Below are 25,983 nucleotides of genomic sequence, written 5' to 3' on the forward strand. Positions count from 1 at the left end.
GACATCTCTCAATATTTATCTCTGGTGATGAATTCCAAGTCTTTCAAGTCGGAAGGCCTCCTTTCCATTACCCTAATCTGTTCATCCCCTCTTAGTTACAGCCAGAGACTCAGACAGCTGTACAAGGTGCGCTGCCTGCCCAAACGCAGACCACTGTTTCACCAAATACCACTTTATTGAAGTTAATCCGACACAATGAATGAGAGCTTTGAGTTTTTACGGGTTTTGCAGCAGGAGGGGCTCTGACGGGATCATAAACGTTCTTTATGTGCTGCCGTTGGCCGGATCTGACGAAGACGCGCTGCTCCCTTTCAGCTGCTGCCTCAACGCCGCGATCTGAGCCGGTCCGATGCGGCAGCAGCCCCCTGCAGCGCACGGAGATGGAGCTAAGAGGAGACGCGGCGAAACGTCACGTGGGAAAGCGACGGACCTCACCTAACAAAGCGGCTCCCTGCTTCAGCCAGGCGCCGCTGAGCTCAGGCGTCCATCCTGCTGTCCGCTCTGACCTCTGCCATCTTCGTACGAAAAAGGAAACCCGGGCGGTTTCGGTGAGAGCAGAAGCTTGGAGCGACAGAAAAGCAGAACCACCAGCAGCAGACTCTCTCACCCCTGCTCGGCGTCCCACTCCTCCCCGCTGTTTGGGTACACCACCCAGCTCACGCCGGGGCCCCGGGCCGCCCTGGCCGAGTCCAGCAGCGGCTCCACCATCGCCGGATGGCAGCAATTGACTCCCACGGCGAGCAGCTGGGGCGACCTGCAGGCGAGCCGAACGGCGTCCACGAACGGGGTGCCGTCCGAAATGTGCTTCTCGTCCTGGGGATGTTTTGGTGAGGGGGAAAAAAAAAAAAAAAAAAAACAGAGGATTTTTTTGGGGGATGAAAAGTTAAATCAAGTTCATTTGTGTAACACATTTCAGCAGCAAGACAGTTCAAAGTCTTGCTATAAAAACATAATGCAGTAAGCAATTGTGAAACAAACAGCAGACATTACATTTTGTCACTTGCTGTTTATTCTGACGTTTGTTTGTTTTTCTCAGAATCAGAACTGTTCAAATTGTTTATGAGCCACCAGGAATTCTGACATCAAAGACAAAATCCTGAGTGAAAATGTCAGAAGTCTTTTTGTTTTTCCAGTGGGCTCCATCTTTTTTCATCCAGTCACTATGAACCAAATGCAGCACTGTTTCAACAGTTTTGCAGTTTTCTGGATGTTTGTTCCAGGCTGAATGCCGCTTCTCTATTTTTGGTCCTCTTGTCCTGCAAATGTTCTCCCGGTGACGGAAGGCCGTCTTTGCAACCGTCTTTATGCGTCTCTGAAGGTTCAGGTCTGAGTCTTATCACTGCAGATTTTGTGCCTGGTCACCGGTTTCTAACTTTAGTACCTGAAGCGGTGAAAGTGAAGGGACTGCGGTCGCGGGCAGTTACCTTACAGGAGAACGACAGCCAGGCGTTGCAGTCCGGGAACTCCCTCAGCAGCTCCACCACGGCCTGGGCCTCTTTGACACTCGGGATGGTCTCAAAGGCAACGAGGTCGGCCCCCGCTGCTGCCAAGCACTCCACCTGCGCCTTATGCCATAGTTTGAGCTCCTGAACGGAGAACAGGTTAGCCATTTGTTGACACTTCTCTGATAGTACGTACGGTTAATGTCTGCATTCGACAACGGCTTTTTCAAGTTATGATATGGACTTTTCATTTTATCACAATATTTTGTGGTACTATTGTGATAATGATAAAAATGTTAAAAAACGATAAACAAGATCACAGAAGAACACAAATACCGCTCTGTAAGAACATTTGAAATGGGATTTATTTCACTGAGCCGCAGATATTAAATTATATTTTTGAATCTGTCGATTCTTTTATTAAACAACGTTTCTGATAATACTGGGTTTTGTGCTGGTGATGAATTCAAATTCTTAACTTAATAAATAATAATTTATATGATAAATGCCCATTCTCCATTCCGCTCCATTATTAAATCGATCACATGAAATGTCATTAAGCTTCATAAAGGAAGTAAGGCTTTGTACTATGTTTTTTTTTTTGTTTGTTTTTTAATCTTGCACCCCGATACATGTACAGGAAGTCGGTCAGAACGCGGCCTGGAGCCACTCACTTCCACGCTCATCCTCTGCGCGTACGCCCCGCTGTACTCTGACCCATCGTGGAGGAAGGCTCCGTAGGGCCCAACGGAGCCCGCCACCAACAGGCTTCTGTCCCCTGGCGGAAAAATGCAGACACAATAAACTCGGCTTGCGTCTGATTTTTTTTTTTTTTCCGAACAGGGTGCGGTTTGTTACCAGAGGGGAAAGTCTCCACCGTCTCTTTGGCCAGATGAACTCCGGACATCAGCAGCTCTCTTGCCTGGTCACAGCTCACGCCCAGGTGGCTGATGAATCCCTGGACGCTCGCCTGGTACGTTGCAGTCGTGATGACATCAGCGCCGCTGAGGAGAAACCTGTTGGCGTTTGGTGGCTTTCATTAAGAAATGTGACCAGTCAGCTAGAGTTTAGTAATTTGTCATTTTGAGGTTAAGAGGATGGATTATTTGATCTAATTTAACATATTGAACAATGAACTGTGTTCTTTAAAGGGGCAGTGTCATGTAAAATCAACCTTTTTGAGCTTTCCATCACGTTACAATGGTGTTCCCTCGTCGAAGATGTACGAGGAGCGTTGCCTAGATATTCTTTCATGCATGCTTGAGAACTTCTTTAATCTCCATGGAAACAATTAAGCTGTGGAAAACACCTGGGCGGACCTGGCCCCGCCTTCAAGGACGAAGCTCCTCCTCAGGCAAATAGTCACAAACCTCCTCACAAAGCTGTCCCTGTCCACCCCAACTCCCCAACTCTGCTCCTTCAGACTAGCCAGCAGCAGTTAGCAAACGCCTGGTGGAACTACCTATAAACCTACCTGTAATGAGTCTCCTTTATTGCCTGGGGGTTCGTGTGCAAAAGCCTGGCGCTCCATAAAGGATCCCCCTGCAGAAAAAAAAAAATTTCAATCCAGCTTTCAAAAATACATCTGTGTTTGGCTGACTTGTTTTCACCCTCATTGACAACATCCAAAGTTATATCTTGTGATACATTTCAAATATAATTTCAGTGTTTAAACAGCGATTGAAAATTGGGCTAATTATTGATCAAGTTCGGTTTCAATGACAGCAGCTGTTCTCATCCAAAACTGAGCATCATTAATTATGCGATTGAAGTTTAAAGGCTACTATTGTCATTGGGTTTTTTTTTCTGTTGCTGTTGAAGAAAGGCGCTCCCACAGCATGATACTGCCTCCGCCGTGTTTCTCTCTAGGATCTATGGCTGACGGGCAGTTCTAACCTTCAAGGTTCATTAATTGATTCATGCATTTGTGAATTTAAACAACTTATCAGCTGGTAATATGGACATCCTCGAGTTCAATCAGTGAGCGGTAATGTTTATCACCGCTCACTGATTGAACTTGGACTCAGGAAAACGCAGGTCTCGTGTTTGTTTGGTTTCGGGTTCACCTGAAGTTCAGCTCCACGCGCCTCTAGTTCGGTTGCAAGTCCACCGTCCAAGATCAGGGGACCATCACTGAGTATCATCCGTTTTATGCAAGCAGAAGAAGCCATGGCGAACACTATAAACACGAGGGGATTGCACGAAGCGTTTTGTTCAAATGAGCCATTGCTCTACAAGAAACACGAGAGCGAAATTAGTGAGAGGAGGGTAAAAGTTCTTACTGTGTTGTTTTTCCGGGTTTACGTCAACTGGTGTGTTCGTGACAATCGGAATATTTTTGAAAATGACACGAACCGACCGGGTTTAAATTCACCACTAGGTGGCGTTTGAGACAATAGTTTCAACCAGTCAGCGCGACAGTGGAAATTGAGTTCACACATTAAGATGCTTAGAAAAAAGAGAGAAACTGGTTAAGGCTTGGAGGATATCATAATAATAATTATTACTATATCAAAAAATTTGAGACCACTGAAATGACAAAAAAAAGTTGGTTTTAAGACATGGCATTCGTCAGTAATGGACCATGAACGCATCTCTAGTTGGACCTGCAGTTGCTATAACAACGAAGCATAGCTAACGTTTGGCAAAACCGGCAGTCTACCGTATCGAGCCATATAGAACAAAATTAACGTCTTCAAATGGTGAGTTAACACGTGTAACTTTTATCACACTAATGTTAAATCTCCTCGTAACCTAGAGCTTTGCTTAGAAACTGAACGAACGAGATAGTCATTTTTTTGCTAACGTTAGCTTAGCAACATAAGCGTAGCAAGGGCTAGCAGACTCCTAATGTGACGCTCTCGTTCAGGACGTGTGTTAGTATTAGCAGTCACAGCAGCGCAAATAATGAATACCTGCACGTTTCTTTGTCACTAAATGCTTCCAGTAGTTGAACATTTCTATTGCATTACCCATTAAATGCTAAAACTGTTAGCTAAAGCTTCGACTAAACTACTCTTAATGCTCATAAATTTCTTGCATTTATGTTCAATTATAGTTTAGATTTTGGTGTAAAATCTTCAAAGCATCTCCTAATTATGGACATTTCACTATCAGTGGTGACGCACAACTCTTTTAGGACACCGCTGCTGAGTGACACAGCACTCAATAAGTAAACAAAATGTAGTTTTCTTAGTCCATCAGTCAAAATTATATATATATTAAAAAAAAAAGATGGTTCATGCCACTGCTATCTGAGAATGTTGGAAGCTTATTATTGAAGAATATTTTTCTTGTCAGGAAAGAAGAGAATTTAATTAAGTTCGAAGATACTTAATTAAAGTATCTTCGAACTTTAATTAAGTTCGAAGATACTTTAATTAAGATGAGTTTTTTATCTATCCAAAAACTCATCTCATACAAGTACTTTCAGAGTCTCCACTAACAGTCAGTGTTGCAGTGAATGTGAAGAGGCCTCTGACTGAAGACACTGTCGCTTTATGACAGTCTCCTGACTGTCACTACATGCTAGGAGCTTTATAATATTTATTATGTTAGCTTTTGCAATGCTAATAAGCTGCTCCCAGTTGTAAAAATTATATATTTTTGCCTCAGTTACATATCATTACATCTGTTCAAAAGTTATAAAAAATGTTTTAAAAAAAAGTAAGAGCAACAAAATCTTCCCTACTGCACAAGATTCAAAACCAGATAGAATAATTATTCAAATATGCAATCTCTCAGTCAAAGACAACAAAAAGATCAAGTCAGAAATAACAACAGAGCAGCTCCAACATGCTGCTTTTGTCAGCGGTGCAGTTCTTGAATGATACTGTTCTAGAAATAGCAAAGTTTTACTTTTGCTATTTTTGTAGTTCATATGTACTATACAATAAAGGTCACACATATTTGCATTAATACCAGTTTATAAGAGCACTCTGGACATTCAACCACTCTTCTCTTTCTTAGCTATTAACCAGTTAACACAGCTTTGATTGATAGTAGCTAGCTAGCAGCTAGCTAACAAAGTTGTTTGGTTTAATAGCTGGTTTTTTTATTTAGCTTTGTTAACTATTAAATGGCTAACAAAGAGATTGCGAGATGCCAAACAGCTCACACTTCTAAGGCAAAAGTCCTCAGTGAGCAGCGCCTACTGCTGAGACCAGGAGGTTCAAGGTCAACTTATAGACCGTCATTGTTCAGCTTATTTTCTCAGAATGACTAATTTCAATCATATTAAACAATTCCAGGTTTTGACTTTAGTTGTTTACATACAGGAGACAGTCAGAAAACTTTTCCCCCACAGTTTCAAACAAGCCCAACTTAATCATTATGGGAAATCCGCTTCCTGTGATCCAATACAGGGATTATATGTCTTGATGCAAGTTGTGACATAAAACTTGGATTTATCGTTTAATCCGCTATAGAAAGTGACTACAGATATTTTTGTCCTAATTGAAAAAGCTCAGATTTGTTTCTTTGTCACATCAGTAAGTTTTCACTTGAGGGCAATGCAAACATGTCGTCGGTGCTATCATAATGCGCTGAAGCTAGGTCTGGTCATGCAGGGCTAATAAAAACCAGGTGTTGACTTTGTTGCGTTATCTAACCCAAGTAGGTCTTTCATAATCAAGACACATGCATGAAGTAGAATAAACAATAGTGTATGAAAGTAGATTTTTGTCCCCCGCCCCCAAGTCCTTGTGTCGTTTTTAATTCGTATCTTAAATATGTAAACTTTTTTTTAGGAGGACCGGTATGCTTTTCTCACAGAGTGGTATGATCCCACTGCAGCCCTGCTGCGGCGCTACCAACTGTTCTTCTACCATAAAGACAACTCTGTAGAAATGGTACCACTTCATTTTTTTATTTTTTTTAAATTCCCCAAGCTTTTTGTAAATGTCTATAGAAAAAAAACAAATACTGACATGTTTCTTCTTTTCCAGTTTGACCTAAAGTACCAAAGGATGTTTTTGAGAAAGACGAAATATGACGACCTCCATCTGGAGGACCTGTTTTTGGGGAATCGGGTGACCGTGTTCTCACGGCAGCTGAAACTGATAGATTACGGAGATCAGTTCACAGCAAACAAACTCGGCAGCAGAATAGAAAAGTACGCTTGTTTTGGCCGTGCAATAAATCTTTCTTATCCTCTTTAGTAACTGTACACACTGTGCCTCACAGCAATCAACCCCATTGTGTGCAGGGTAATGACCTTATAATAATCCACGACCAGTAATTTGTAAGCTAAACAATATGTGCGTCTTTACATGGTACCCTGCCTTTGGTATCAAAGATTGATGCAAGTGTTTACTTTTTTTAATTAACTTTTATACTTCTGACATGAAGTATAATGTCAGAAGTATAACAAACTTTAATACATTTATCTTTAGCAGAAACAAAACCTTTTCACATGTTGTCACCTTATGTCCACAAACTGTTGAATAGGATTCTTCTCAACTTGCTCAGGTCACCTGGAAACGGACATTTTTGCCCACTTTCTTCTCAAAATAAGCTCAGTAGTGTCGCAGTGACTTTTATTTAGTGGAATCAGGGCAAAGGCGGGTGAGTAAAAAAAAGCTTGCCACACTTTTCATTATTTTATTTGTAAACTGTGTAAAATTTACCTCAGACTTCACATGCACACTGCTTGTCATTACTGGCTTTAAAGTCAAATGAATATATTGTGGAACTTAAACCACAAACCATGCTGTATTATGGAAAGTAAAAAAAAAACAATAAAGTAACAATAGCAGACAGCTCATAAATTGGCAGTCACGCTAAATCCCCTGGATTAATATAAAAACTTGACTAATTGTAGAATCATCAGATTCTATGCATTTGTTGGCATCGAGCATTTGAAAACAAAATTATGTTCTGCTACATTTTTGGTGACTGGGTTCATGAGAAAATGGCCCCAAAATGAGACAGTGGTTCAGGTTTCTGCATCAAATCAAAATAACCGTAAGAATAATATAATAGGAACATAGACGATGGAGGGATGGCTCCCAGCTAAGAATTTCAATATACAATATTGTGAATGTTAGTTTGTGAATGTGTGAAGTGTCATCTCACGACTTTTGCAGCGAATCGTTGCTACATAAATAAATTGTCGCCTGACTCTAAAATCTCACATCCCATGTTTCTGTCTTTCTTTGTTCCAGAACGTTTGGTCTGGTGAAGCCAGATGTGCTTAACAAGATAGGCGATATCTTTGAGCTGATTTACTCCGCCCACCTGATTGTGACCAAAGCAAAAATGACCCAGCTTACATGGTAAGGTCACTCTGCCACCCGGTGTTTAATGAGCGCGTTGTTACTACTCTTTGTATTCTTTAAATTTATGACACGGTCTCGTGCAAGAGGAAGACGCAGGCTGTTTGCTGACTGTTTCTTCACGTAATCAGAAGAATGACTTTCTTCAGCGCAACGGACAAATGACGTGCCAAAAGGCAAAAAAGCTACGCCTACATATTGGTGGTGTAATCATTACCAAATTAGTAGAAGCCTGAAGGCAGTAAGGATAACCTTTAATAGCTCACTTTTACTTAAGAGGACACTGAACGAAATGTCCTTCATGTATTCCTTTACTTTTAAAAGTGTTTTTCAAAGTGAAATAAGGGTAATATACTCTACTGTGACCTTTTTGTATTTCTACTTTAAAATTGGAGATAAAAGTGGCAACAAGTATTAAGAGCCACTGAAAGAGTTCTATTTATTTATTTTTTTTACTTTAATTTAAAATGCTATGAGTACTGCATGTGAAATATTTTTGTTGGTCTTGCTGCTACTGATGGCTATTAATTTGTTATATTAAAATAAAAAGTGACATTCCAGCATGCATGAGTGGTGTGTCATACTAAAACAGTTGATTTACTAATATAAAAAAAGTTCTTCTCATTTTAGTGAGTAGCATGATTAGCACTGCTTTTAGAACTATAGCTGTATTACTATTATTATTATTATTATTATTATTATTCTCTCGAGTGAGGCTCCGTATCTCCCAGCGAATCTCGATCTGTAACTCAGAATTCAAAGTCCTGCCAATCTGGCACGTTTCATCACAAACAGAGATCGAAAGCTCCAAAGCATCAAACTGAAACTTTTCCTTTTAAACGCTTCACTGACGCTCAACAATAAGAAACTTTGAGTTTTCCTCTCACAGTAACGACATCTGTGTAGATGGGGTGGTTAGCTGGGGTCCAACCAGAGTTCAGTCTAAAGTGTAACTGCTCATTGGTAATCAATTTGAACAAAACAGCTATAGATTTGAAAAAGATTAACACCAGTCAGCACCAGGCCTTAAGCTGACGTTGCTCTTTTCAAACATTGATGTAACTAGATGCAGCTGGTGCAAAACTGCTTCTGTGTGATCTTCCCCTGTTGTGGGCATTGATCATTTTTACTATTTCCTGCATTTTCTCAATTAAAACAAAAGTACAGTTAACGCCCGCAGTGATACAAATCACACATCTCTATGGGACCTGTCCTAAAAGAAATACATTACAGCAATACAAATGAGAATGCTATTCAAGAGCAGTATTTGTTTGTAGGACCATAGAATAGAATAGAATAGAATAGAATAGAATAGAATAGCATTTATTGTCATCGAACAGGATTCAACGAAATTTCTATTGCAACTCCCGTGCAAAAAGTCAAAATATACAATATTAAATAAACAAACACACAATAATAATAATATATACAACTAAAATTAACTAAAGGCACTCAACCACACCAAAGAAGAAGCAGCAGGTCCAATTATGGTAAAGTGCAGATGATGTGACAGTTATCGTTGCTATCATTATTATGATAATATCACAAAATATTGTGATAAAACCTTTAAGTTATCCCCGTCAAGTTTTGGACTTAATATTAGGGAAATCTTTATCCGTTCGCTGACGTCGTCAGACCAGGGGGAGAGGGGTGAAGAAAAGTACCGTAAGAGCGGTAAGGGCAGGGGGAGAAAGACTAACAGCTTTGATAAGGAGGTGACTCCTGTTAAGGGAAGGTGAGTCACTCTAATATGGGATATTTACAGAAAAATACTACTACGGGAGCACACTGGAACAGAGGGATAAAATACAGTAGTTTCCCACCCAAAATGGGAGACTTGACGGGTGTGCACCAAAGAGCAACCTGATAGGATTTACATTTTGACCACAAATTGGAAAAAGTCATTGTGGGTCGAGCTTATTCTGGTTTCCAGCCAATTTTCTGCAACCTGTTTTATGACTATTGAGCAGTTGCTGACTGCATACTTCCAAGACACTTATATATTTCACTACAAACAGGTGTTTTGGTTTGGCTACTTCTTTTGAGCCCAGCATGTTGGGATGAATGTCTTGAAATGGTTCTGTGGACACACACTCAAATGGGAGTTGAGATTTAAAATTCATTCAGAGTTACCTTTGACATTCCTCCTATATTAATACCAACTTGGCCATTTATAGGAATTTGGGCAATCCATAAAAAACTGGGACAAGAATGACTAAAATAAGAAGGATTACGCAGCATATTAAAGGTGCTCTATTCAACAACGATGCAAATGTTGCTCAGATAGATCATTTTGATATTTGTTTTCAACCCAACCCTAATATCGGTTTCTGTACAACTTTAGTTTTTTAGTTATTTGGACTTTACCATTGAGAGCATTTGAAAACTGTAATCTAATTGTTTTGGTATACTGGCTTCTCTGGATTTTCTCTGGAAATCAGGACCCGTCTGATTCCTGAACGTTTAGTGGATGTTCCTGTGCTATTTGCTGTAGCATATGTTTGCTTGAACAGTGAGCTTGGCATTTGAACCCAAAGGTTAATCAGACTTGTGGAAATCCATAATTCTCTTCCTGATACCTTAACTGATTTTTATGGATTTTTCCATACTGCTAGAAAAGGAAGCAGGATGTTTGAGGTCTTGACTTAATATCCATCCACAGGTTCTATTTAACTCAAATCCTGTAAATTGTTCAAACACTAAATTGAAGGTTACTCTTTAATTCAGAGCTTACCTAAACTGCCAACAGTAAACTAATATTATCAAAGTTAAAAAAAACAGCAACAAAAAAACTAAAGGTGTGTAAGATAATGACCTTGTTAATAAAGTCCTGCTTCACTTGCTGTCCAGAGGTATTTCCCAAAAGACAAAAGCCCAGAATTATCTCTGACCGCTCTTAATGACTCTAATCTGGTACACAGAGTTCACTTTAAAAGTCCAAGATCACTTGGTCACAGATTAACTTTGGTTTATGGTTTTGTTACATTGCAGGAGCCAAGCGGCAGACTTTTATGTGGAACATCAGTCAAAGCCTTTCTTCAAGTGAGTGCCTATGTAAATGATTTGCAGGTTCTGTGCACAAGACCATTGCCAGAAGTGGCGATAATGATCCAAATGACATTGCAGTGACATTCGAAACACTCCAATGTGTTCCACTTTTCTATTTCAATCATCTGCGCTAAATTCAACGTTGCTCCATTTTGCAGCAACTTGATCAAGTTTATGATTTCGGGCCCTGTGATCGCCATGGAGGTGACAGGTGACGAGGCCATGTGCATCTGGAGGACACTCCTGGGACCAGCGGACTCCGCTGCGGCACGACAGGAGGCGCCGCAGAGCATCCGCGCCAAGTTCGGTACCGACGCCATCCAAAACGTTTGCCACGGCTCTGAGTCACTCGCCGCCGCCGCAAGAGTGAGAAAAGTTTTGCCTGAAGTCACTCTTTGCCTGGGCCTTTGTCGCCCGTTATATTTGCTCCCAGAAATAATGGTGAACCTGCGGTGATGTGTTTGTGTTTTTGTCAGGAGCTCGAATTCTTTTTCCCTTCCACGGTAGGCCACAGTCCTGCCAACACAGCGGTCTGCGAAGACAGCACGTGTTGCATCATCAAGCCTCACGCCATAACAGAAGGTCAGGTCATCACATATAAAAGCTATGTTAAAAAAAATTCTCGTAAAACTGAAGTACGCCCCTTCGTTTTTACAACTCTTGGAATTTTCTGCTTGGTTCGAGGTTGTCGTCCTCTTGGACGATCCAACCTCGGTCAAGCTTCAACTGTCATTGACGTTGACCCTTACACGCTTTATTATGCTGTAGAGTCCATTTTGTCCAGGCCCTTCTGTAGAGTCCATTTTGTCCAGGCCCTTCTGAAGTATTTAAGGAGTCTTAAGTATTTCCTGGTCTAATTGTTCAGACTGTAACATATGACCTGCTAGCTAAGGCTTAGAGAAGTGACTGTTGAGTTTTACTGCTAGCTTCAAACGCACCATTAAGAGCCCAAACCTATAGAATTCATGCCAACAATAATTGGACGTCTCTTCTGACTGGCACTATTTGGTTTTACCTTGTGTTGTGCGAATATGTAACACAGCTGTCCTGTATTACATACAACTCCCTGCAGCTATTGCTGTTGAAAGTTTTTGAGCCATGCAAAGACACTACTTGGGTACCAAAAATGACCCAGGACTTATCCTAATCCCGGGCTTGATCCCCCGTTCATGGAGCATGCCACCGGGGCTCTGACCTGTGAAATGGGAAATTCTCCTGACAGAGCCCAAGTAAGCACACAAAAGCTGTTGACCAAGAAAAGACCCGCGGGGTTTTTGTTTCTCCTGCACCCCACTATGTTTATTTATTACTTAGTTCCATAAAAAAAATCTTCCTCCTGGGGTTTACCTTCAGTGCTATCTGTTCTGTTTCAGACCAGGCTGTCTTATTTTTTCTTGTTTTTTAAACTTATATAGAAACTGTTGTTTCAATCAGACATTATTTAACCACTTCTTTTTTTTCCAGAAGAGGTATATATGCTGCATCTTCAAATAGTTCTGCATGTTATTTATTGAACAGAAACAGTATAAAAATATATATTAGTAGTCTTGATAATCCATTAGAGGTTTAGTTCAGACCAACACTTCATGATGAAGCCTTCATCCTACAACCTTAGAGGGAGTGTAGCCCTCTTCTTTTCAAACATGACTTTTGGCCACACCTAGATGGAATAGAGCCACCATTAATGTAACCTCTGCTGACACACATGTGCTGCGCCTGCCAGGACATGTTCAAATGTTTGCTGTGAGAGAAAGCAATGAAAGGACATGCATACGCCGGAGCACTCTTTGTTTACAGTTTGTGAGATCTCGTTGAGCCAGAGTTAAGCTTGCAATCAACTCCCTGATAAATTATCTCAGCGATTAATGGTGTTAATCATTCACTGCACCTTTGAAAAGGGTTAATATCTTCTGCTTACATTTGCTATTCTGTCCTGTGGCAACCACTATCAAGATTTTATGTTAGACCAATGAAGATGGAGCAAGGTGCTACCAAGCTTTGATTGTATGACAGAGGAAAGTTTATGGCGCAACTATAAACCTGCCCAGACTTGGCCAGGAGAGCATTAATAAGAGAAGCATCTGAGAAGGGTTTGCGGTAGGGTTAGGGTTAGGATGACGGTTAAAGTTAAACCTAACTCCATGTTAAGTCTGGAGGAGTTGCAGTGATCCACAGCTTAGAAGGAGAAATCTGCTGACAACATATTCCTATCAAAAAGTACTTTGTGGAAAAGTTGCGAGAAGAAAGACACTGTTTTATTGTTTCTCTTTTGCTGCTCTTGTATTTGTAGTTCAGTGACCTTCAGTGTCTTGTAAGACTTCTTGAAATATCACACATTATTTATGACCAATCTCAACACATGTGATGCTAAAGACTTGAGACAGAGCAGTGACTCTCAACAGCTAGATCAAAGCATATTCACGTGTTAAAGTCCGAGCGTGGATCCAAATCTGAATGTAGGGTGAGACTTGAAAGGTGCTATTTTGCACAGATTTTGACGTGTATAAAATGTTCCACTTGAGAGGTCTGCACTGCTTCGTGATGCTCTATTCCACGAAACCCCTTCAAAGTCCATTCCAAGTTTGTGGATAGAAGAATGTGAAAAAATTCAAGGGTTGAGAATACTTTCAAGGAAATCACTTTCTGTACTGATTTGTACAAAAGGTGAAATCCGTTGCAACAAATTTGTCGAGGACATTTTAACTCTTCTCTCTTCATCTTATTCTTTTTTTCCTTCTTTTTAAAAAAAAAACCCCAACATTTTATTTGGTTGCTTCTAAAGCGGCGTGAGTTCATAATGCCACAATCTCACCAGGGTGTAACCTTAAACTTTCCCTGGCCTCTCTGTGGTTTGGCGGCGCAGGCGGAGTTTACCTGGAAGCAGGTGTGCTCTCTCTGACTTAAACAGCGATTCCATCTGTTCACGACGGCAGCAAAGCAAAGTCCTTCATCTATTTCATTCTTCCAAATGGGAAAATGGCTCGAACTCATTAGCTTAGGGTTTGGCTTTTCGATTTAATTCGCTGTCTTACGCGAGTTTTTGTGTGTTTACAAACAGGAGTTCATTCAAATGCACTTTTGCTGTTTGAAACGAGACTAGAAAGGATTTACTGTCAGAGCTGTGAGATATTTGGTCTGAGCCAAGAATAGTAAACCAGGCTGAACAATTTGCTCTCCTGAGAACAAATAGTACCTAAATACTTGCTGTGATTTTCCCCCGGGGATCAACTACAAGTTCCTAATTTACGTGGCAGCTACGCCTTCAGAGCCTGGCCTATCCCAGTTATCCATGAAGGAAGTTGTGACTGAAAACGCACCCAGACATGACCGGAATAGAGAAGCTTCTGTTGCCAGGCACCCGGAATGGGATCTCCTAGCAACAGCAGCAGCTGCTTCAGGGAGCCGCGCTTATTCTGGGCTGGCTGCTGCCTGGGGAGGGCAAAGAGGACTCCAGGGGGCGGAGGGGAGAGGGTGGTTTATTACCTAACGCACATATCTCGGCTGTGACGGAACCAGACGGGAATTTATCGATGCTCGCTGCAGCACCTGGTCCAACATGAAAGTCACGTCTGCACGCCGCAGCTTTCTGAGTTAATGGGAACTGTCTTGTCGGATGAGTACACCGGCTACTTTTGATCAGGATGGGAGACTGAGATTGTGAGAGGGGCGCCTTCATTCAAATAAGAGTCTGAGACAGTCTGACCTTCAATGTTACCGATGTGCCTTCACCGCTGCAGCATTTTTGCACTAATGTACAGCCACGGCGACTCGACTCACACAGCTCAGAATCTCTGTCGGAAAGGGTGACTAGACTGAAAATGATGGTTTGGTCTGCGTGTATGTTGGGAAGCCCTCATCTAAAGGAGAAACTGAGGTCACTGCGTTGCCTGTCAGAGGTTTACGTACACCCATCATCTGATGTTATTGATTTGTATACTACGCACATGTGTCAAATTTAAATACCCTTCCCACTCATGTTTTCGTGTGCAAAATGAACAGCCTGACTGGATACATCACCTGCCTTTTCCATCAGTAATAGTGGAGTTAATGGAAATTGTCTGCTTTTATGCAGAGCAGGTGACTCTTTAGCAGGTTTGAGGTCGGAGGAAGTCCAGAAGCTCAGCTGGCTTGTTCCGTTTCAACACCGGGTCGATGTGTGTTCGGGATCATTAGAACTAAGCCTGTCACGATAAGTGATTAATCAAACCATTACACAATAAATTAAACTGATGTATTGCCTACATTTGTGAAATGTATCAGCACCATTGTTAGCTGAACAACTCCTCAGCATGATGCAGCCACCACCATGCTTGATAGTTGATGCAGTGGACTCCTAGATTCCTTCAAACATGCCTCTCATCATTGTAACTTAATCTCTGTTTTATTCCATTTTAAGTAGCAGCAAATGTTAGTTCTGATCAAATATCTCTAATTTAGCCCTTCGGTAAAGTTGAGTGTTGTTTTCCCACCCTGGAAAAAAAGTTCAATTAAGTAAAGTTCTGATAATTATTAATAGTTCCGGTTTACACAATTCTGCCCAGATTTTTCTCCATATTGCTCTCTTTTTAGACGTATCATCCGGATGACATTCGGGTCATTTGAACTCAAACGAGCATGTTTAAATCGGTGTGAGCTTCCTGAATGTCTGTGGTGTGTTCACAGGTCTGACTGGGAAGATCCTGAACTCCATACATGAAGCTCGTTTTAAAATCTCTGCTCTTGAAATGGTAATCATTCGACACACATTACTCACACCCTCTGATTTAATGTCCTTTGATTTAAAATTATTTTCATTAAGCAAAAAAAAACAAAAAACAAACAAGTGAGAGAAACATTTGTCAAATGACAATATAAACGGTGTAAAACGGACTTTGGTATGCAAAAAAATAAAGGTACGTGAAGAATTATTTACATATTTATCAATAATCAATAGAAAACTCTTAAGTGGCAATACGGCAGTCAATTCCTATAATTGCTGAGCTTCTTTATGTTTCCCCTGGTGTTTTATCTGGTGATTTATCTGTGGTGATGAGGTTGTAGTGTGAGAAGAAACGTGTTGATAAAATGAAAAGATTCGTTTGTACTTGCATCTGCCCATAGTGTCAATAATGTTGCACATGACTGTAAACAAAGGAGAAATCTGGTTGAAAACCTGCTGAAAGCTGCAGAGCAACATGAGCAAGAAAATAAACCTAAACATACACCAGAGCTTATGGGCTTATTTGTTGTCCATGTCTTTAGAATGGCCCAGTCAAAGGCCAGATCTAATTTCTGACAAAAATTGTAGCTACCCGTTTTACATATCCTAATATTTGTGATGATATGTGTTTTTGAGCTTGTTTAAAAGCTGCTGACGCCCTTAAGAAGGAAGCGTTTCCATCTGATTAATACACGTTCTTTGTTTTCTTAATTCTGTGTTCTCCTCTTTAGGCTTCATAATCTAGTTGACATTTTGCCTCTTTTTAATTTCTTTTTTTAATGTTTTTTAACCTTTTCGTTTTCATATATTTAGTTTAACATGGACCGGGCGAACGCAGAGGAATTCTACGAGATCTACAAAGGCGTCGTCACGGAATATCCTGTAAGTGTAGCCATGACAGTGTTGTGCCATCATGGCTGTCATGCTTGCTGCTACATTTGGTTACACAAAAACAAAGGCTTAGCATGAGAAGATCTAAGGGATTGATTAAAAAAACAAAAACAAACAAGTGTCACAGGAGCTGAGAGTCTGTTGTTACATTTTTGCTTGGATTTTTCAGGGTATGGTGACCGAGTTGTGCTCTGGACCCTGCATTGTGTTAGAGATCCAAGGTGCAGATATACCAAAGTCTTTCAGAGAATTATGCGGACCTTCCGACCCTGTGAGTACCGTTCTTATTGTGTCTTACACTAGCAGCACCTGCAGCAGCACCTGCAGCAGCACCTGCAGCAGCAGCAGCAGCAGCAGTCGACTTAATATGAGGAACAACAAGAGGGAGTTTGGAAATGTATTTTTAGATTAATTTTTGAATCACCATTAATTTATCAGGCTCATGTTTGGTGAAGTTTTATACATTTGTGGTTCAGAGTGCAATTCTTACAGAAACCCAGTCTTTTTTTTTTTTTAATCAAACTTCTATTGTATTTTTTTAGCTGCAGATGTTTGCTCTTTATACGGACTTAAAGCTACAGTTAGATGAGCTATCTCTGATCTTTGTCTCTTTTTAATTGAAAGCTCCTATATATGATGTTCAGTTTCAAATCAAGGCAGCTTAACTTGTTTCAATTTTATGGCTGTTTTCCAAACCAGAAAAGGAATTTGACCAGAGGATAGTTACTTATACTTATCTACAAACCCTGAATAGGAGTATCTCTTTTGCTCTTTCTTTTGGTTTGTTATTTTGTTTGCATTTCCTTTTGATTCCTGTAAAGCACTTTATATTGCCTTGTGGCTGAAAATGTGCTCTATAAATAACATTACCTGTGCGCCGTATCTGTGAAACAGTTCATAGCTCAAGCTAACTCACAGTCCTGAAACCAACCGGTGAAGAGCGTGTGGGCGTGTTTGCCGTCGATTACAGCAAGGACAACTCTTGATGTGAAATCAGATGAAGAGGCTGTGCTTGGTCAGCATGAGTGCTGCACAACATACCTGCAGACGTTCTCCTTCAAATGCAGCTGCGACCGATGACTCAGCTCTGTATTATGTTAATAATTTCAAAGGGTCAGCTTGTTTTTCTCTCTGACGCAGATCTTTTCAGTTTTTTTCCCCTCCGTTTCACCATCCATCTGTCCTCCCTTGAAACACTGAGACATGTTCTTTCCATCAAAACCACAAAAGAGGAACAAGCTTCTGATAATTAGCTAAAGGAATTTATCATCACATGTCTATTAGGCTTCTCTTTTTTTTTGTATTTGCTAAGTAACTACAGTCACATTTTCTTTTGTAACATTGATACAGAAACTGCAACATCCCTCTGATTTTAAGCCCTTAAATATTCAAAAAGCAGCAGCAGAAAAAACCAGTTCCAGAACAAGAGATGTAAATTAAAGTTTTCCAAGTACAACTGTACTTTAAAGTCACTTCAAAATCATAGGACAGCCAAAGTTTAAAGTAAAATTGTCCCAATTGAAGGTAGATAAATGATCAGGAAGAGAAGTCACATTTCAAGGTGTACATTACATTTTTTACAGTTCTTACAAACGCCAACATGGCTGCCATGTTTTTAGTTTGTAGTACCTGTGTTTTCTCAGGTGAACACAGAGTACTGATAAGTTGGGCTTGAGCTTATTTCTAGAACCAAATTCTAACTCCAGAACAGTGGAGGGCAATATGGCCCTTAACTATGATGGCATTTATGGAATTTATTGTGATAGCAATAAAGTGATGATAAAAACTATCGCATAATTGGTCAGCTTTTCTTGTCAGAGGCTCGCAAAAGAAAATTCTGCTCTAAAAATAACAACGTTATTGTAGAAAGTACTGCAACTGAGCTGCTAGAATTTACAAATTTGAACGTATTTCAACCACTAAAAGACACAATTATTGTCATTTTGTCAGCTGGAGTTGGGCAATATGGAATTATAAGTTTCTCTTGAGATTTATTGCAGTAATAATGCAGCGATAAAGTAAAATAGTATTTCAAACTTAGTCGCAGCCTTGGATCATATACAATGTACAGCCAATATCTCAGTCGGCTGCAGGGTGCAGCTGGTTTGATTAATATTTGCTTTGTAAAGAGTTCAAAGAGTTCAGCCCATGTACCGTCAGTACGACAAAACCAGTGCAACAAGAAAGAACAGGACGAAGGTGATGGTATATTTTTAGTGACAGGCATTTGGACATTTTGACAGTAAGCATGCTAACTGATGCGGCTGGAGAAGTCTGTGTTTGTTCTTCTCGGTAAATGTGAGAGTTTAGATTTAAGGAGTCTGAAATCCTAAAAAGATGTCACTTTGAAGGGAACATATGGCTTTTTGGTGGCAACAGCTTTGTTAGTTTGTCTCATCCCGACAGTAATCTGAAACATGGACTCGTCTGATCACACGTTGGTGTTCTGCGTTGTTCTGTCCATCTGTGACACGCTCAAAGAGCTCGGTGGCAAGCTCTGTTAACAGCTGACATATTGCTTGATTTTTCTATAAATCAGCATCAGATTACCCTTCTGGTTGTAGCATGGCGCCAACAAAGCGCCATGCTACAACCTATTTTCCGACATTCGTAGATTACGCGACTCGTGTGATGCAGGAAAATGTTCCCGTAGCCGTTTTGCCAAATAGAGTTCGTTTGTAGCCTTCAACCTCAATTCCAACGATAAATTAAGATTCTTATCAGGATGAGAAATCTCTCACGATAAATAATAGACGATCCAATTAAAGCCCATGCAGAATATATTTTTAAAAAAATAGTGACAGTGAAGTTGGCTGAATGAAAGTAAAATTGACCATCAAGATTGCTGCGCTCCCGTCTCTGTCTGTGAAGTTAACATTTGAAAACATCCTCTTAGGTCTTGAACTATTTCTTTACTTTATCTCTGACACTGCCGCAGAGGTCGCCTCTTTCATCTGCTGCCGTTCCGTTCCGCGCCGCTCGCCCCGTTCGGGACTCTTTTGACGGTCAGCACTTTGATTGCTTCAGACTTCCCACACCGAGAAGGAAGGTCAAGCTGTTTCATCACCGTGTGACCTCGCCACCCGCAGTAGCATTTTCTCAGCGCTAACCTAAACGTTAGCGCTCCCTGTCCTCAGCTGTTTTAGATTGTGCAGCCTCAAGTCGCGGCGTCTGGATGGCTCCCAAAGTATGGAACATTTTCTTGCTGACTGGAGCGTAAAGACATTCCAGGCGTTATTACGGAATTAAGAGATAAGGCTGAACTTTCTCCGTAACTAACTCTGCGACTGGACGAGGAGGTCAAAGCGTCTTTTACCAGTAGGAGGCTTAGTTATTTGTGCTGAGAATAAGCTATGGATTTGTTCCGGCTGACTAATCTATAAACAGCACAGGTCTGATGGGACTCACCGTGACTGTACAGCTGGCTGCCGAGGTCAAATCAATTGACTCTAATGTTTCTTTATTGGAGAGAACGTGAACCATCTCAGTGCAAAAGGAGTTGCGCACACACACAGACTCACACCTAAACCTTCCTGCTGCCTTGCTCCACAGCCAGTCAGTCACGGGATCGTGCTCTCGTCTCGTGACGGGGCCCTGGTGTGGGAGCGAGGGGACACGGTTCTGCCCTGTTAGCCGGTTCTGAAGTGCATTCCACAGAGATTGATTTCCCTAAAAGTAAATGCTTCCCCTTTAAATCAGTAACAGAAGAAGCCGTGCCTGCGACATGCGACACAGCGCCGTTTTTACATATATTGTGTTTTATAATGACCACAAACAAAGGGCTTAAAAGCTTCTCTTTGTGCTGGAGGCTATATTTTTTCCTATCGATTTTCTTTCCCATAATAGGTAAGATGACACCAGCTGCTGCCACTGCGATAAATTTAGAGTTGCTGTTAAATAATGCGTACTCTGCTACCCCTCAATAAAACTCCAATGCTGCAGAGGGTGTCCAGCTATGGCAGTTTAGATTTCCTAAATGAAAGAGCAGAATGATTTGCTTGATAGTCGCGTCTTGCTGGGACTTCTGACGCCTTTTCAATGAGTCTGGAAAACATCCAGCACAGAGAAAGCACAATATGAAGTTGTGTTAATCTTCTTATGGTAATCTAACCCGTGGAGGGAATAAAGACAGGAAGTAGGCAGCAGAAGCTCATCAGATGCTCGCGCATACAGCAGATTGGACCCTGTCAATCGCACGTCCCAGATGATTTGCACCTGACTCACCTGCCATCACAACAAGCAACAAAATGGAGCAAAGCAACGGCTGCAAACAGGAGAAAGCAGTACAGTTGTAATTAAAATAAGATGATGGGTTTATTTCGTGTGACAGAATATTAGTCATATTGAGAAAAAATAAAATTACAAGAAGAGCGTCATAATATCACTGAAATAAAGTCGAAATAATATAAGAATAAAGTCATATTACTTCATAAGTAATGCTATTAGGTAATATTACTTCAATATTCTAGTAAATAGATGTTTATTAGAATATTTATTCCAATACATATTCTAATATTTATGAGAATAAAGTAGTAATACAGCTTTATTCTGATATTATTTAGATTTGATTCTCATAATTTATTATTATTATTATTATTGATTTATTTTCATTTTTGTAGCTTAGGGCTCAGACCTATAAATAAAAGTAATCATTTGGGTCGGGATCTAAACTCTAACCTAATGTACATAAATACCTGGCTACATTGGCGGATAGAGACATATTTTCAACAATTACTCACCTTGTGAGTCAGTAAGCACTGTGTGTGTGCGCGCGCGTGTGCGTGCGTGTGTGTGTGTGTGTGCGTGCGTGTGTGTAAACGCCGTGGACATCCTTTCCCTGACCTCTGCAGGGTGGGAAGGACATCAGCCGTTTCTGGGCGGTCATGTGACTTCTAAGTCCTCACCGCCCACACATGGTAGCAGTTACAGGAACCCCGGTCCGTCACGCTGAAGCGTACCTCATCGTTGGCCAATACGGTCGCAGGGAGCGGCGCCTCGTCCTCGCAGATTTGTCCTCCTGCTCCTTTGAAGCGCAGCATGGACGGGTCTGCAGCAGGCAGCTCATCGAATCAATAGAGGTTCAACAGCTGATGTCCTCCTTTGTTTTCACCTCACTACTTATTGGAATATCCTCATCATAACACTGATTTTTAAATGAACTGTTAACAGCAGAATACAATCCAGAAAGACAACAGTTAAGAGTTGTGCTAATCTTTGTTTTTGCTGGTTTTATGAGAGCGCGCTGATATTTGACGTGGAAAGTTTCAAACACGACTCTCCCTGTTAACAACTGTACACAATACAAATGTTGGCATTCAAACAGAAAAAAATACAATAAAATTCTACGAAAGAGGCATTATTAGGTGATTTCCATTTTGCACCATAATCAAGTAACTTCAGTCATTATAAAATGTTTTATATATCAAATACGACTTAAAAGAAATTTGACTTTGTAATTTAAAATTGGGCCCCTGTCTCTTTAAAAACTCCTGGTCTTTCTGAAACTCTGCCCTCAGGAAGTCATCCTCTATTTTATCACAGCACCACTCCAGGTATGTTTATAATGAGGGAATAACATTATAACATGATATGAAGCTAAAGAAAAAAAGTTGATTTTACATAATTCTGCCCCTTCAGCATGATGAGATGAACTTGAAGCTCTTCTCAAAGCTGTACGCTCTGTTGTGAAATATGCTGGGATTTATTTACGTTGTGCATCAAACCCGAGGCTCAGGGCCAAATTTGGTCCGCCATAACATTTTATGTGGCCCTCTGGACTCTATTGAGCAACAATCTGCAGCCACAGGCTTCTCCTTCTCATTGTGTTCAACCATGCCCTGTTTTGTTTTTTTACATAGTTTTTCCACAAATAGCATCATTTTACGAACCCTGTGTGTTTTTATGAACATCTTATTGTCTTAGTGCAGTTTAAAACGGAGATAAAATCATTGTTCTTTTGAAATCGACGCAGATTGACGCTGTGTTAATGAATCAATTCGAGTTGAAAATGAAACGCAAGAGAGACACCGGAACAAAGAAGGAGAAAAGAAAGAGGCTCAAATAAAAGCAGGTTGACCTAAACCTCCTGAAGTCCTTCAAGCGCCATCTTTGTTTTTTTCCCCTTAACCAGGTTGGAGGTCAGAGTAGTTTATTTCCTAGACAGAGTTATGGCGGTTACAGGAAAATGTTTCCTGAGAGCCAGTCCGACCCTGAACATGGAAAATCTCACATCCCCTCAGGCTTCTGGGACATTTCCAAACCGTCTTACTGGTGATCCAAGAATTAATGTTAAAGATTATTAGCAGCGGTTATTGTCCAAGATTTCCACGGACAGGGAGTCAACAGTGTTCTTAGTAAATGAATTATTCGCAAGCTACCCCTCCCTCTTTACGGCAGACGCCGTGGGGAAGGTTGCATTTCCTGGAGACGCGCACGGCAACGGAGCCCGGCTTTGACCTTGGGAGTGTCTGACGTCGAGAGGAAACAGACATTTAGACTCAAAAGAAGAAGAAGGCAGAGGAAACGAGCTGGTGCAGGTGTTGGGAAGATTTGTGATATACCAATAAATGAGAAATGCTTTCAAGTTTCCTACAGAAGTAATAGAGCTAAGTTGTTTGTAATGTTGCCGTTTCATCCGGTCCAGTGCTGTCGCTCGTTACATGAGCTCCACATAAAACTAAAACCAAAACATCCCTTTTTAAGTCTCCCCCCTTGGAGTCCACGAAAGCTTTCCTGCATGTCAGCGTTTGTTGTTTTTTTTTTTTTTGTTTTGTTTTTTTTTCCACTTCTCCTCCAGGATCACATGACCAGCTGCTGAGTAATCACAATTTTATTAACGCAGCGAGAGGACAGGATGTTCAGTTTCCAACCTCGGCTGCATCATCCACGCAGGAGTTTGACGTCTGGACGCCGGAGCGCGTCTCACCAGCTGCTGCTGCTGCTGCTGAAAGTCTCAGCTGAATGACAGTGGGACGATGTGTCCTTGTGTTAACCGGGGAAAGATATAACAATCAGACTGTTTTCATGCAACAGGAAATCGCGCGGCACCTCCGTCCCAACACGCTGCGCGGCCTTTATGGCAAAGACAAAGTGAGGAACGCAGTGCACTGCACAGACCTCCCAGAGGACGGTGTTCTGGAGGTGGGTCTCACACGCACGCACACACACACACACACACACACACACACGCCCTCACTGTGACCAGATTATACTTGAATCCCTAAGCTTTTTTAGATTTCCTACCTGTTTCATGTTACAAAAACAATGTAATATTGAAATAAAAGGGAAAACAGTGCATTATCTACTGATCTTTTTTTGTTTTTTGTACAAATGTAAATCTGCTGTTGTGTGATACCCCATAATATAATCCATTCCAACCACCTGCCTTCAGAAGACACCCAATTTACAACGAGTCATGAATGAAAAGGACGCGAAAAACTAAACGCATACCCAGAGGTACACACGGTGTTTCAGATTAGATTCGCCCCAGTTTTCTTAAACTGATCTCATCTCAGCCACAAAGGTCTGAAAATCGTCCACTGTCCCATGAGAGTCCTGACCACTGATATGAGTCACAACATTCAGTTTCCGTTTGGGATCAGCAAAATCTCTCGGATTCAAATTTGAATCTGCACATGCTCTGTTGTAATCAGATGCCACTCCCACAACAGCCACCCACTGTTGCCAACTGAGAAACTTTGTGCTATTAAGCAACAAATCCATTAATCACATGATAAATTAAAACAGGCTCAATCATTTCCATTTAGCATTTTTTTTTTACTTTTTCTACTAAAAACTAGATGATAAAAGTCTTCAGTCTGGGACTTTGGTCTCAAAGAATGGTACACTTTTTCTCCTTGTTCACAATTATGAGCTGCCAACAAAGTACATGGAAGTGTGTGGCCACAGCAGGACTAACAGAAGAAGAAGAGGGGAAAAAAAATGGAGGGTGCATGTGTGTGTGCGTGTGTGTGTGTGCGCGCGCGTGTGTGTGCTGTTGCTAGATTCCTTATGCCACTCCCACATGTTTCCATCAGCACGACTGTTCTCACCCCACCAATGAGTCTCGTCATTGTCTTACGGCCCCGTGCATAAGCAGCCACCTTGCATTCGTCCAAGAACAAAGTCCCCTCAACTCTGTGAAGCCGCGTCTTTAGACAAGTCCCATGACTCCGCTCTGTGGGCCGGGGCAACCTCAGATCACGCTGGTTTTGAGGAGAACAAGAGTGGCAGAGGAATTTGAAACAAAACCATTGTTTTCGCAGGCAGTGGGTCTGACCAATCGGACGTCATTGTTCGGGAGAACTCCTGATCTGTAACCCAGGACAAACGCTTCCTTGTTAAACATTAGCCTGTGGCCAACTGGGCTGCCATTTTCCCAAGACTGGAAACAGAGTGACCAAGAAAGGGCCTGTGCAGAGGAGAGGGGCTGAGTGTTACTGCGTGTGATGTCAGACACCTGGGTTCGACATGAGTTGGACGAATAATAAATGGATTCAGATAATACTGTGATACATTTCCTTTAAGGCTGCACTGCAAAAGCACAAAGTCTTACCAAGTAATTTTGGTCTAGTTCCTAGCATAAATATCCTGGTGAGACAAAAGTAACTTACAAGTAACTTTTCAGCAAGATGTAAGAGCTTGTTTTCAGTAAACGATGATTAATATTAATATTGATGGAAAACTGCCAGTTGTATTGGCAGATATTTTCATTTATAACAAGACATTTTTTCCCATAAGTGAATTAATCCACCAGTTATTAACTAAGGATTATTAACTCAAAGCCAGTTCCTATATCTGGCTATAAAATTACTTGTAAGTTTGTTTTGCCTTATTTAAAAAGTATTAAGATGTTTGCGCTAGAAACATTTAGCAGTGTGCTAACTGGCATGTCTCATATAATCCACCAAACTCTGTTAGGTTTATTTCACCAACAGTGGAAAGTCTTTTTTTTTCTGCCATTTTGGTTTGAAACATTATGTAATGAGGACAAAATCGAAGAAAAAAAAAAGCTTTTAAGTGACTTTAATGACATCATATGAGGAAACTTATCCGAGTGCTTTTAAGTTCCTCTTCAATTTTTCCGCCTTCTTTCACTTCTATTTTTGATTCTCCAATTCAAAAATGCTGCAGAAAAATGTATAAATAACTATAAAAAACATAGGTGCACACTGATTCCATGTTTTTTATTGTTGATCCATTTCTTTGAGAATCAGGGTTGGCGGGAATGAAACTCAGATTTTCAGAATCTGTGTAGAAATCAGTTGAAAGTCCTTTGTGTCGCAACGCCAGTGGATCGGCTTTACTTCCCGGGCCTCTTGTGATGTCATCAGTGCAACGCAGAACAAGCTGTTTTCCTCTGTGCTTTTTAAGAACGCCGCTTTATTATTATTATTTTGTCTTTTACATTTGTTGGCGAAAATGAGAGTAACTTGGAATATCTTCTCCAGGTGCAATATTTCTTCAGGATTTTGGACGAATGAAAGCAAAGGAGGAAAGACGCTTCATTCACCACAAAGACTTCTCTGTTGTCTCAATTTTCCGTTTATTGTTTCAGCCTTATGCAGATTAAATAAAGTGACAAGATCAGACTCCTGATGTGTTTTTGATCTCAAACATTGAATTAAGT

The 25,983-nt window shown here is 40.9% G+C and overlaps 2 protein-coding genes across 3 annotated transcripts; one reads left to right on the plus strand and one right to left on the minus strand.

The window, feature by feature from the left end:
- Window positions 1-156: 156 nt before the first annotated feature.
- zgc:172121 (uncharacterized protein LOC337599 homolog) lies at window positions 157-3,817 on the minus strand. Of its 2 annotated transcripts, XM_055020248.1 has the most exons (9): window positions 3,725-3,817; window positions 3,509-3,621; window positions 2,917-2,984; window positions 2,301-2,458; window positions 2,117-2,220; window positions 1,425-1,586; window positions 608-813; window positions 436-515; window positions 157-365 (listed from the first exon to the last, which is right to left on the minus strand). In XM_055020248.1, coding segments are annotated over exons 1-9 (993 nt in total). In that variant the 5' UTR covers window positions 3,726-3,817; the 3' UTR covers window positions 157-264. The 2 variants fall into 2 exon arrangements, with proteins under 2 accessions (XP_054876223.1, XP_054876227.1); XM_055020252.1 differs by lacking the exon at window positions 3,725-3,817 and having other exon boundaries at window positions 3,509-3,718.
- A 173-nt stretch (window positions 3,818-3,990) lies between these two features.
- Window positions 3,991-25,977, plus strand: nme7 (NME/NM23 family member 7). The gene is made up of 12 exons (XM_055020202.1): window positions 3,991-4,144; window positions 6,191-6,292; window positions 6,389-6,555; window positions 7,607-7,717; window positions 10,709-10,759; window positions 10,924-11,131; window positions 11,242-11,347; window positions 15,428-15,492; window positions 16,278-16,346; window positions 16,525-16,626; window positions 23,388-23,495; window positions 25,805-25,977. The coding sequence occupies exons 1-12, from the start codon at window positions 4,142-4,144 to the stop codon at window positions 25,835-25,837; spliced, it is 1,125 nt and encodes a 374-aa protein (XP_054876177.1). The 5' UTR covers window positions 3,991-4,141; the 3' UTR covers window positions 25,838-25,977.
- The last annotated feature ends 6 nt before the right edge of the window (window positions 25,978-25,983 follow it).

Source organism: Poeciliopsis prolifica, unplaced genomic scaffold (genome assembly GCF_027474105.1).
Source record: "Poeciliopsis prolifica strain line A6 unplaced genomic scaffold, Auburn_PproV2 SCAFFOLD002, whole genome shotgun sequence".
Classification (NCBI taxonomy): Eukaryota; Metazoa; Chordata; class Actinopteri; order Cyprinodontiformes; family Poeciliidae; genus Poeciliopsis; species Poeciliopsis prolifica.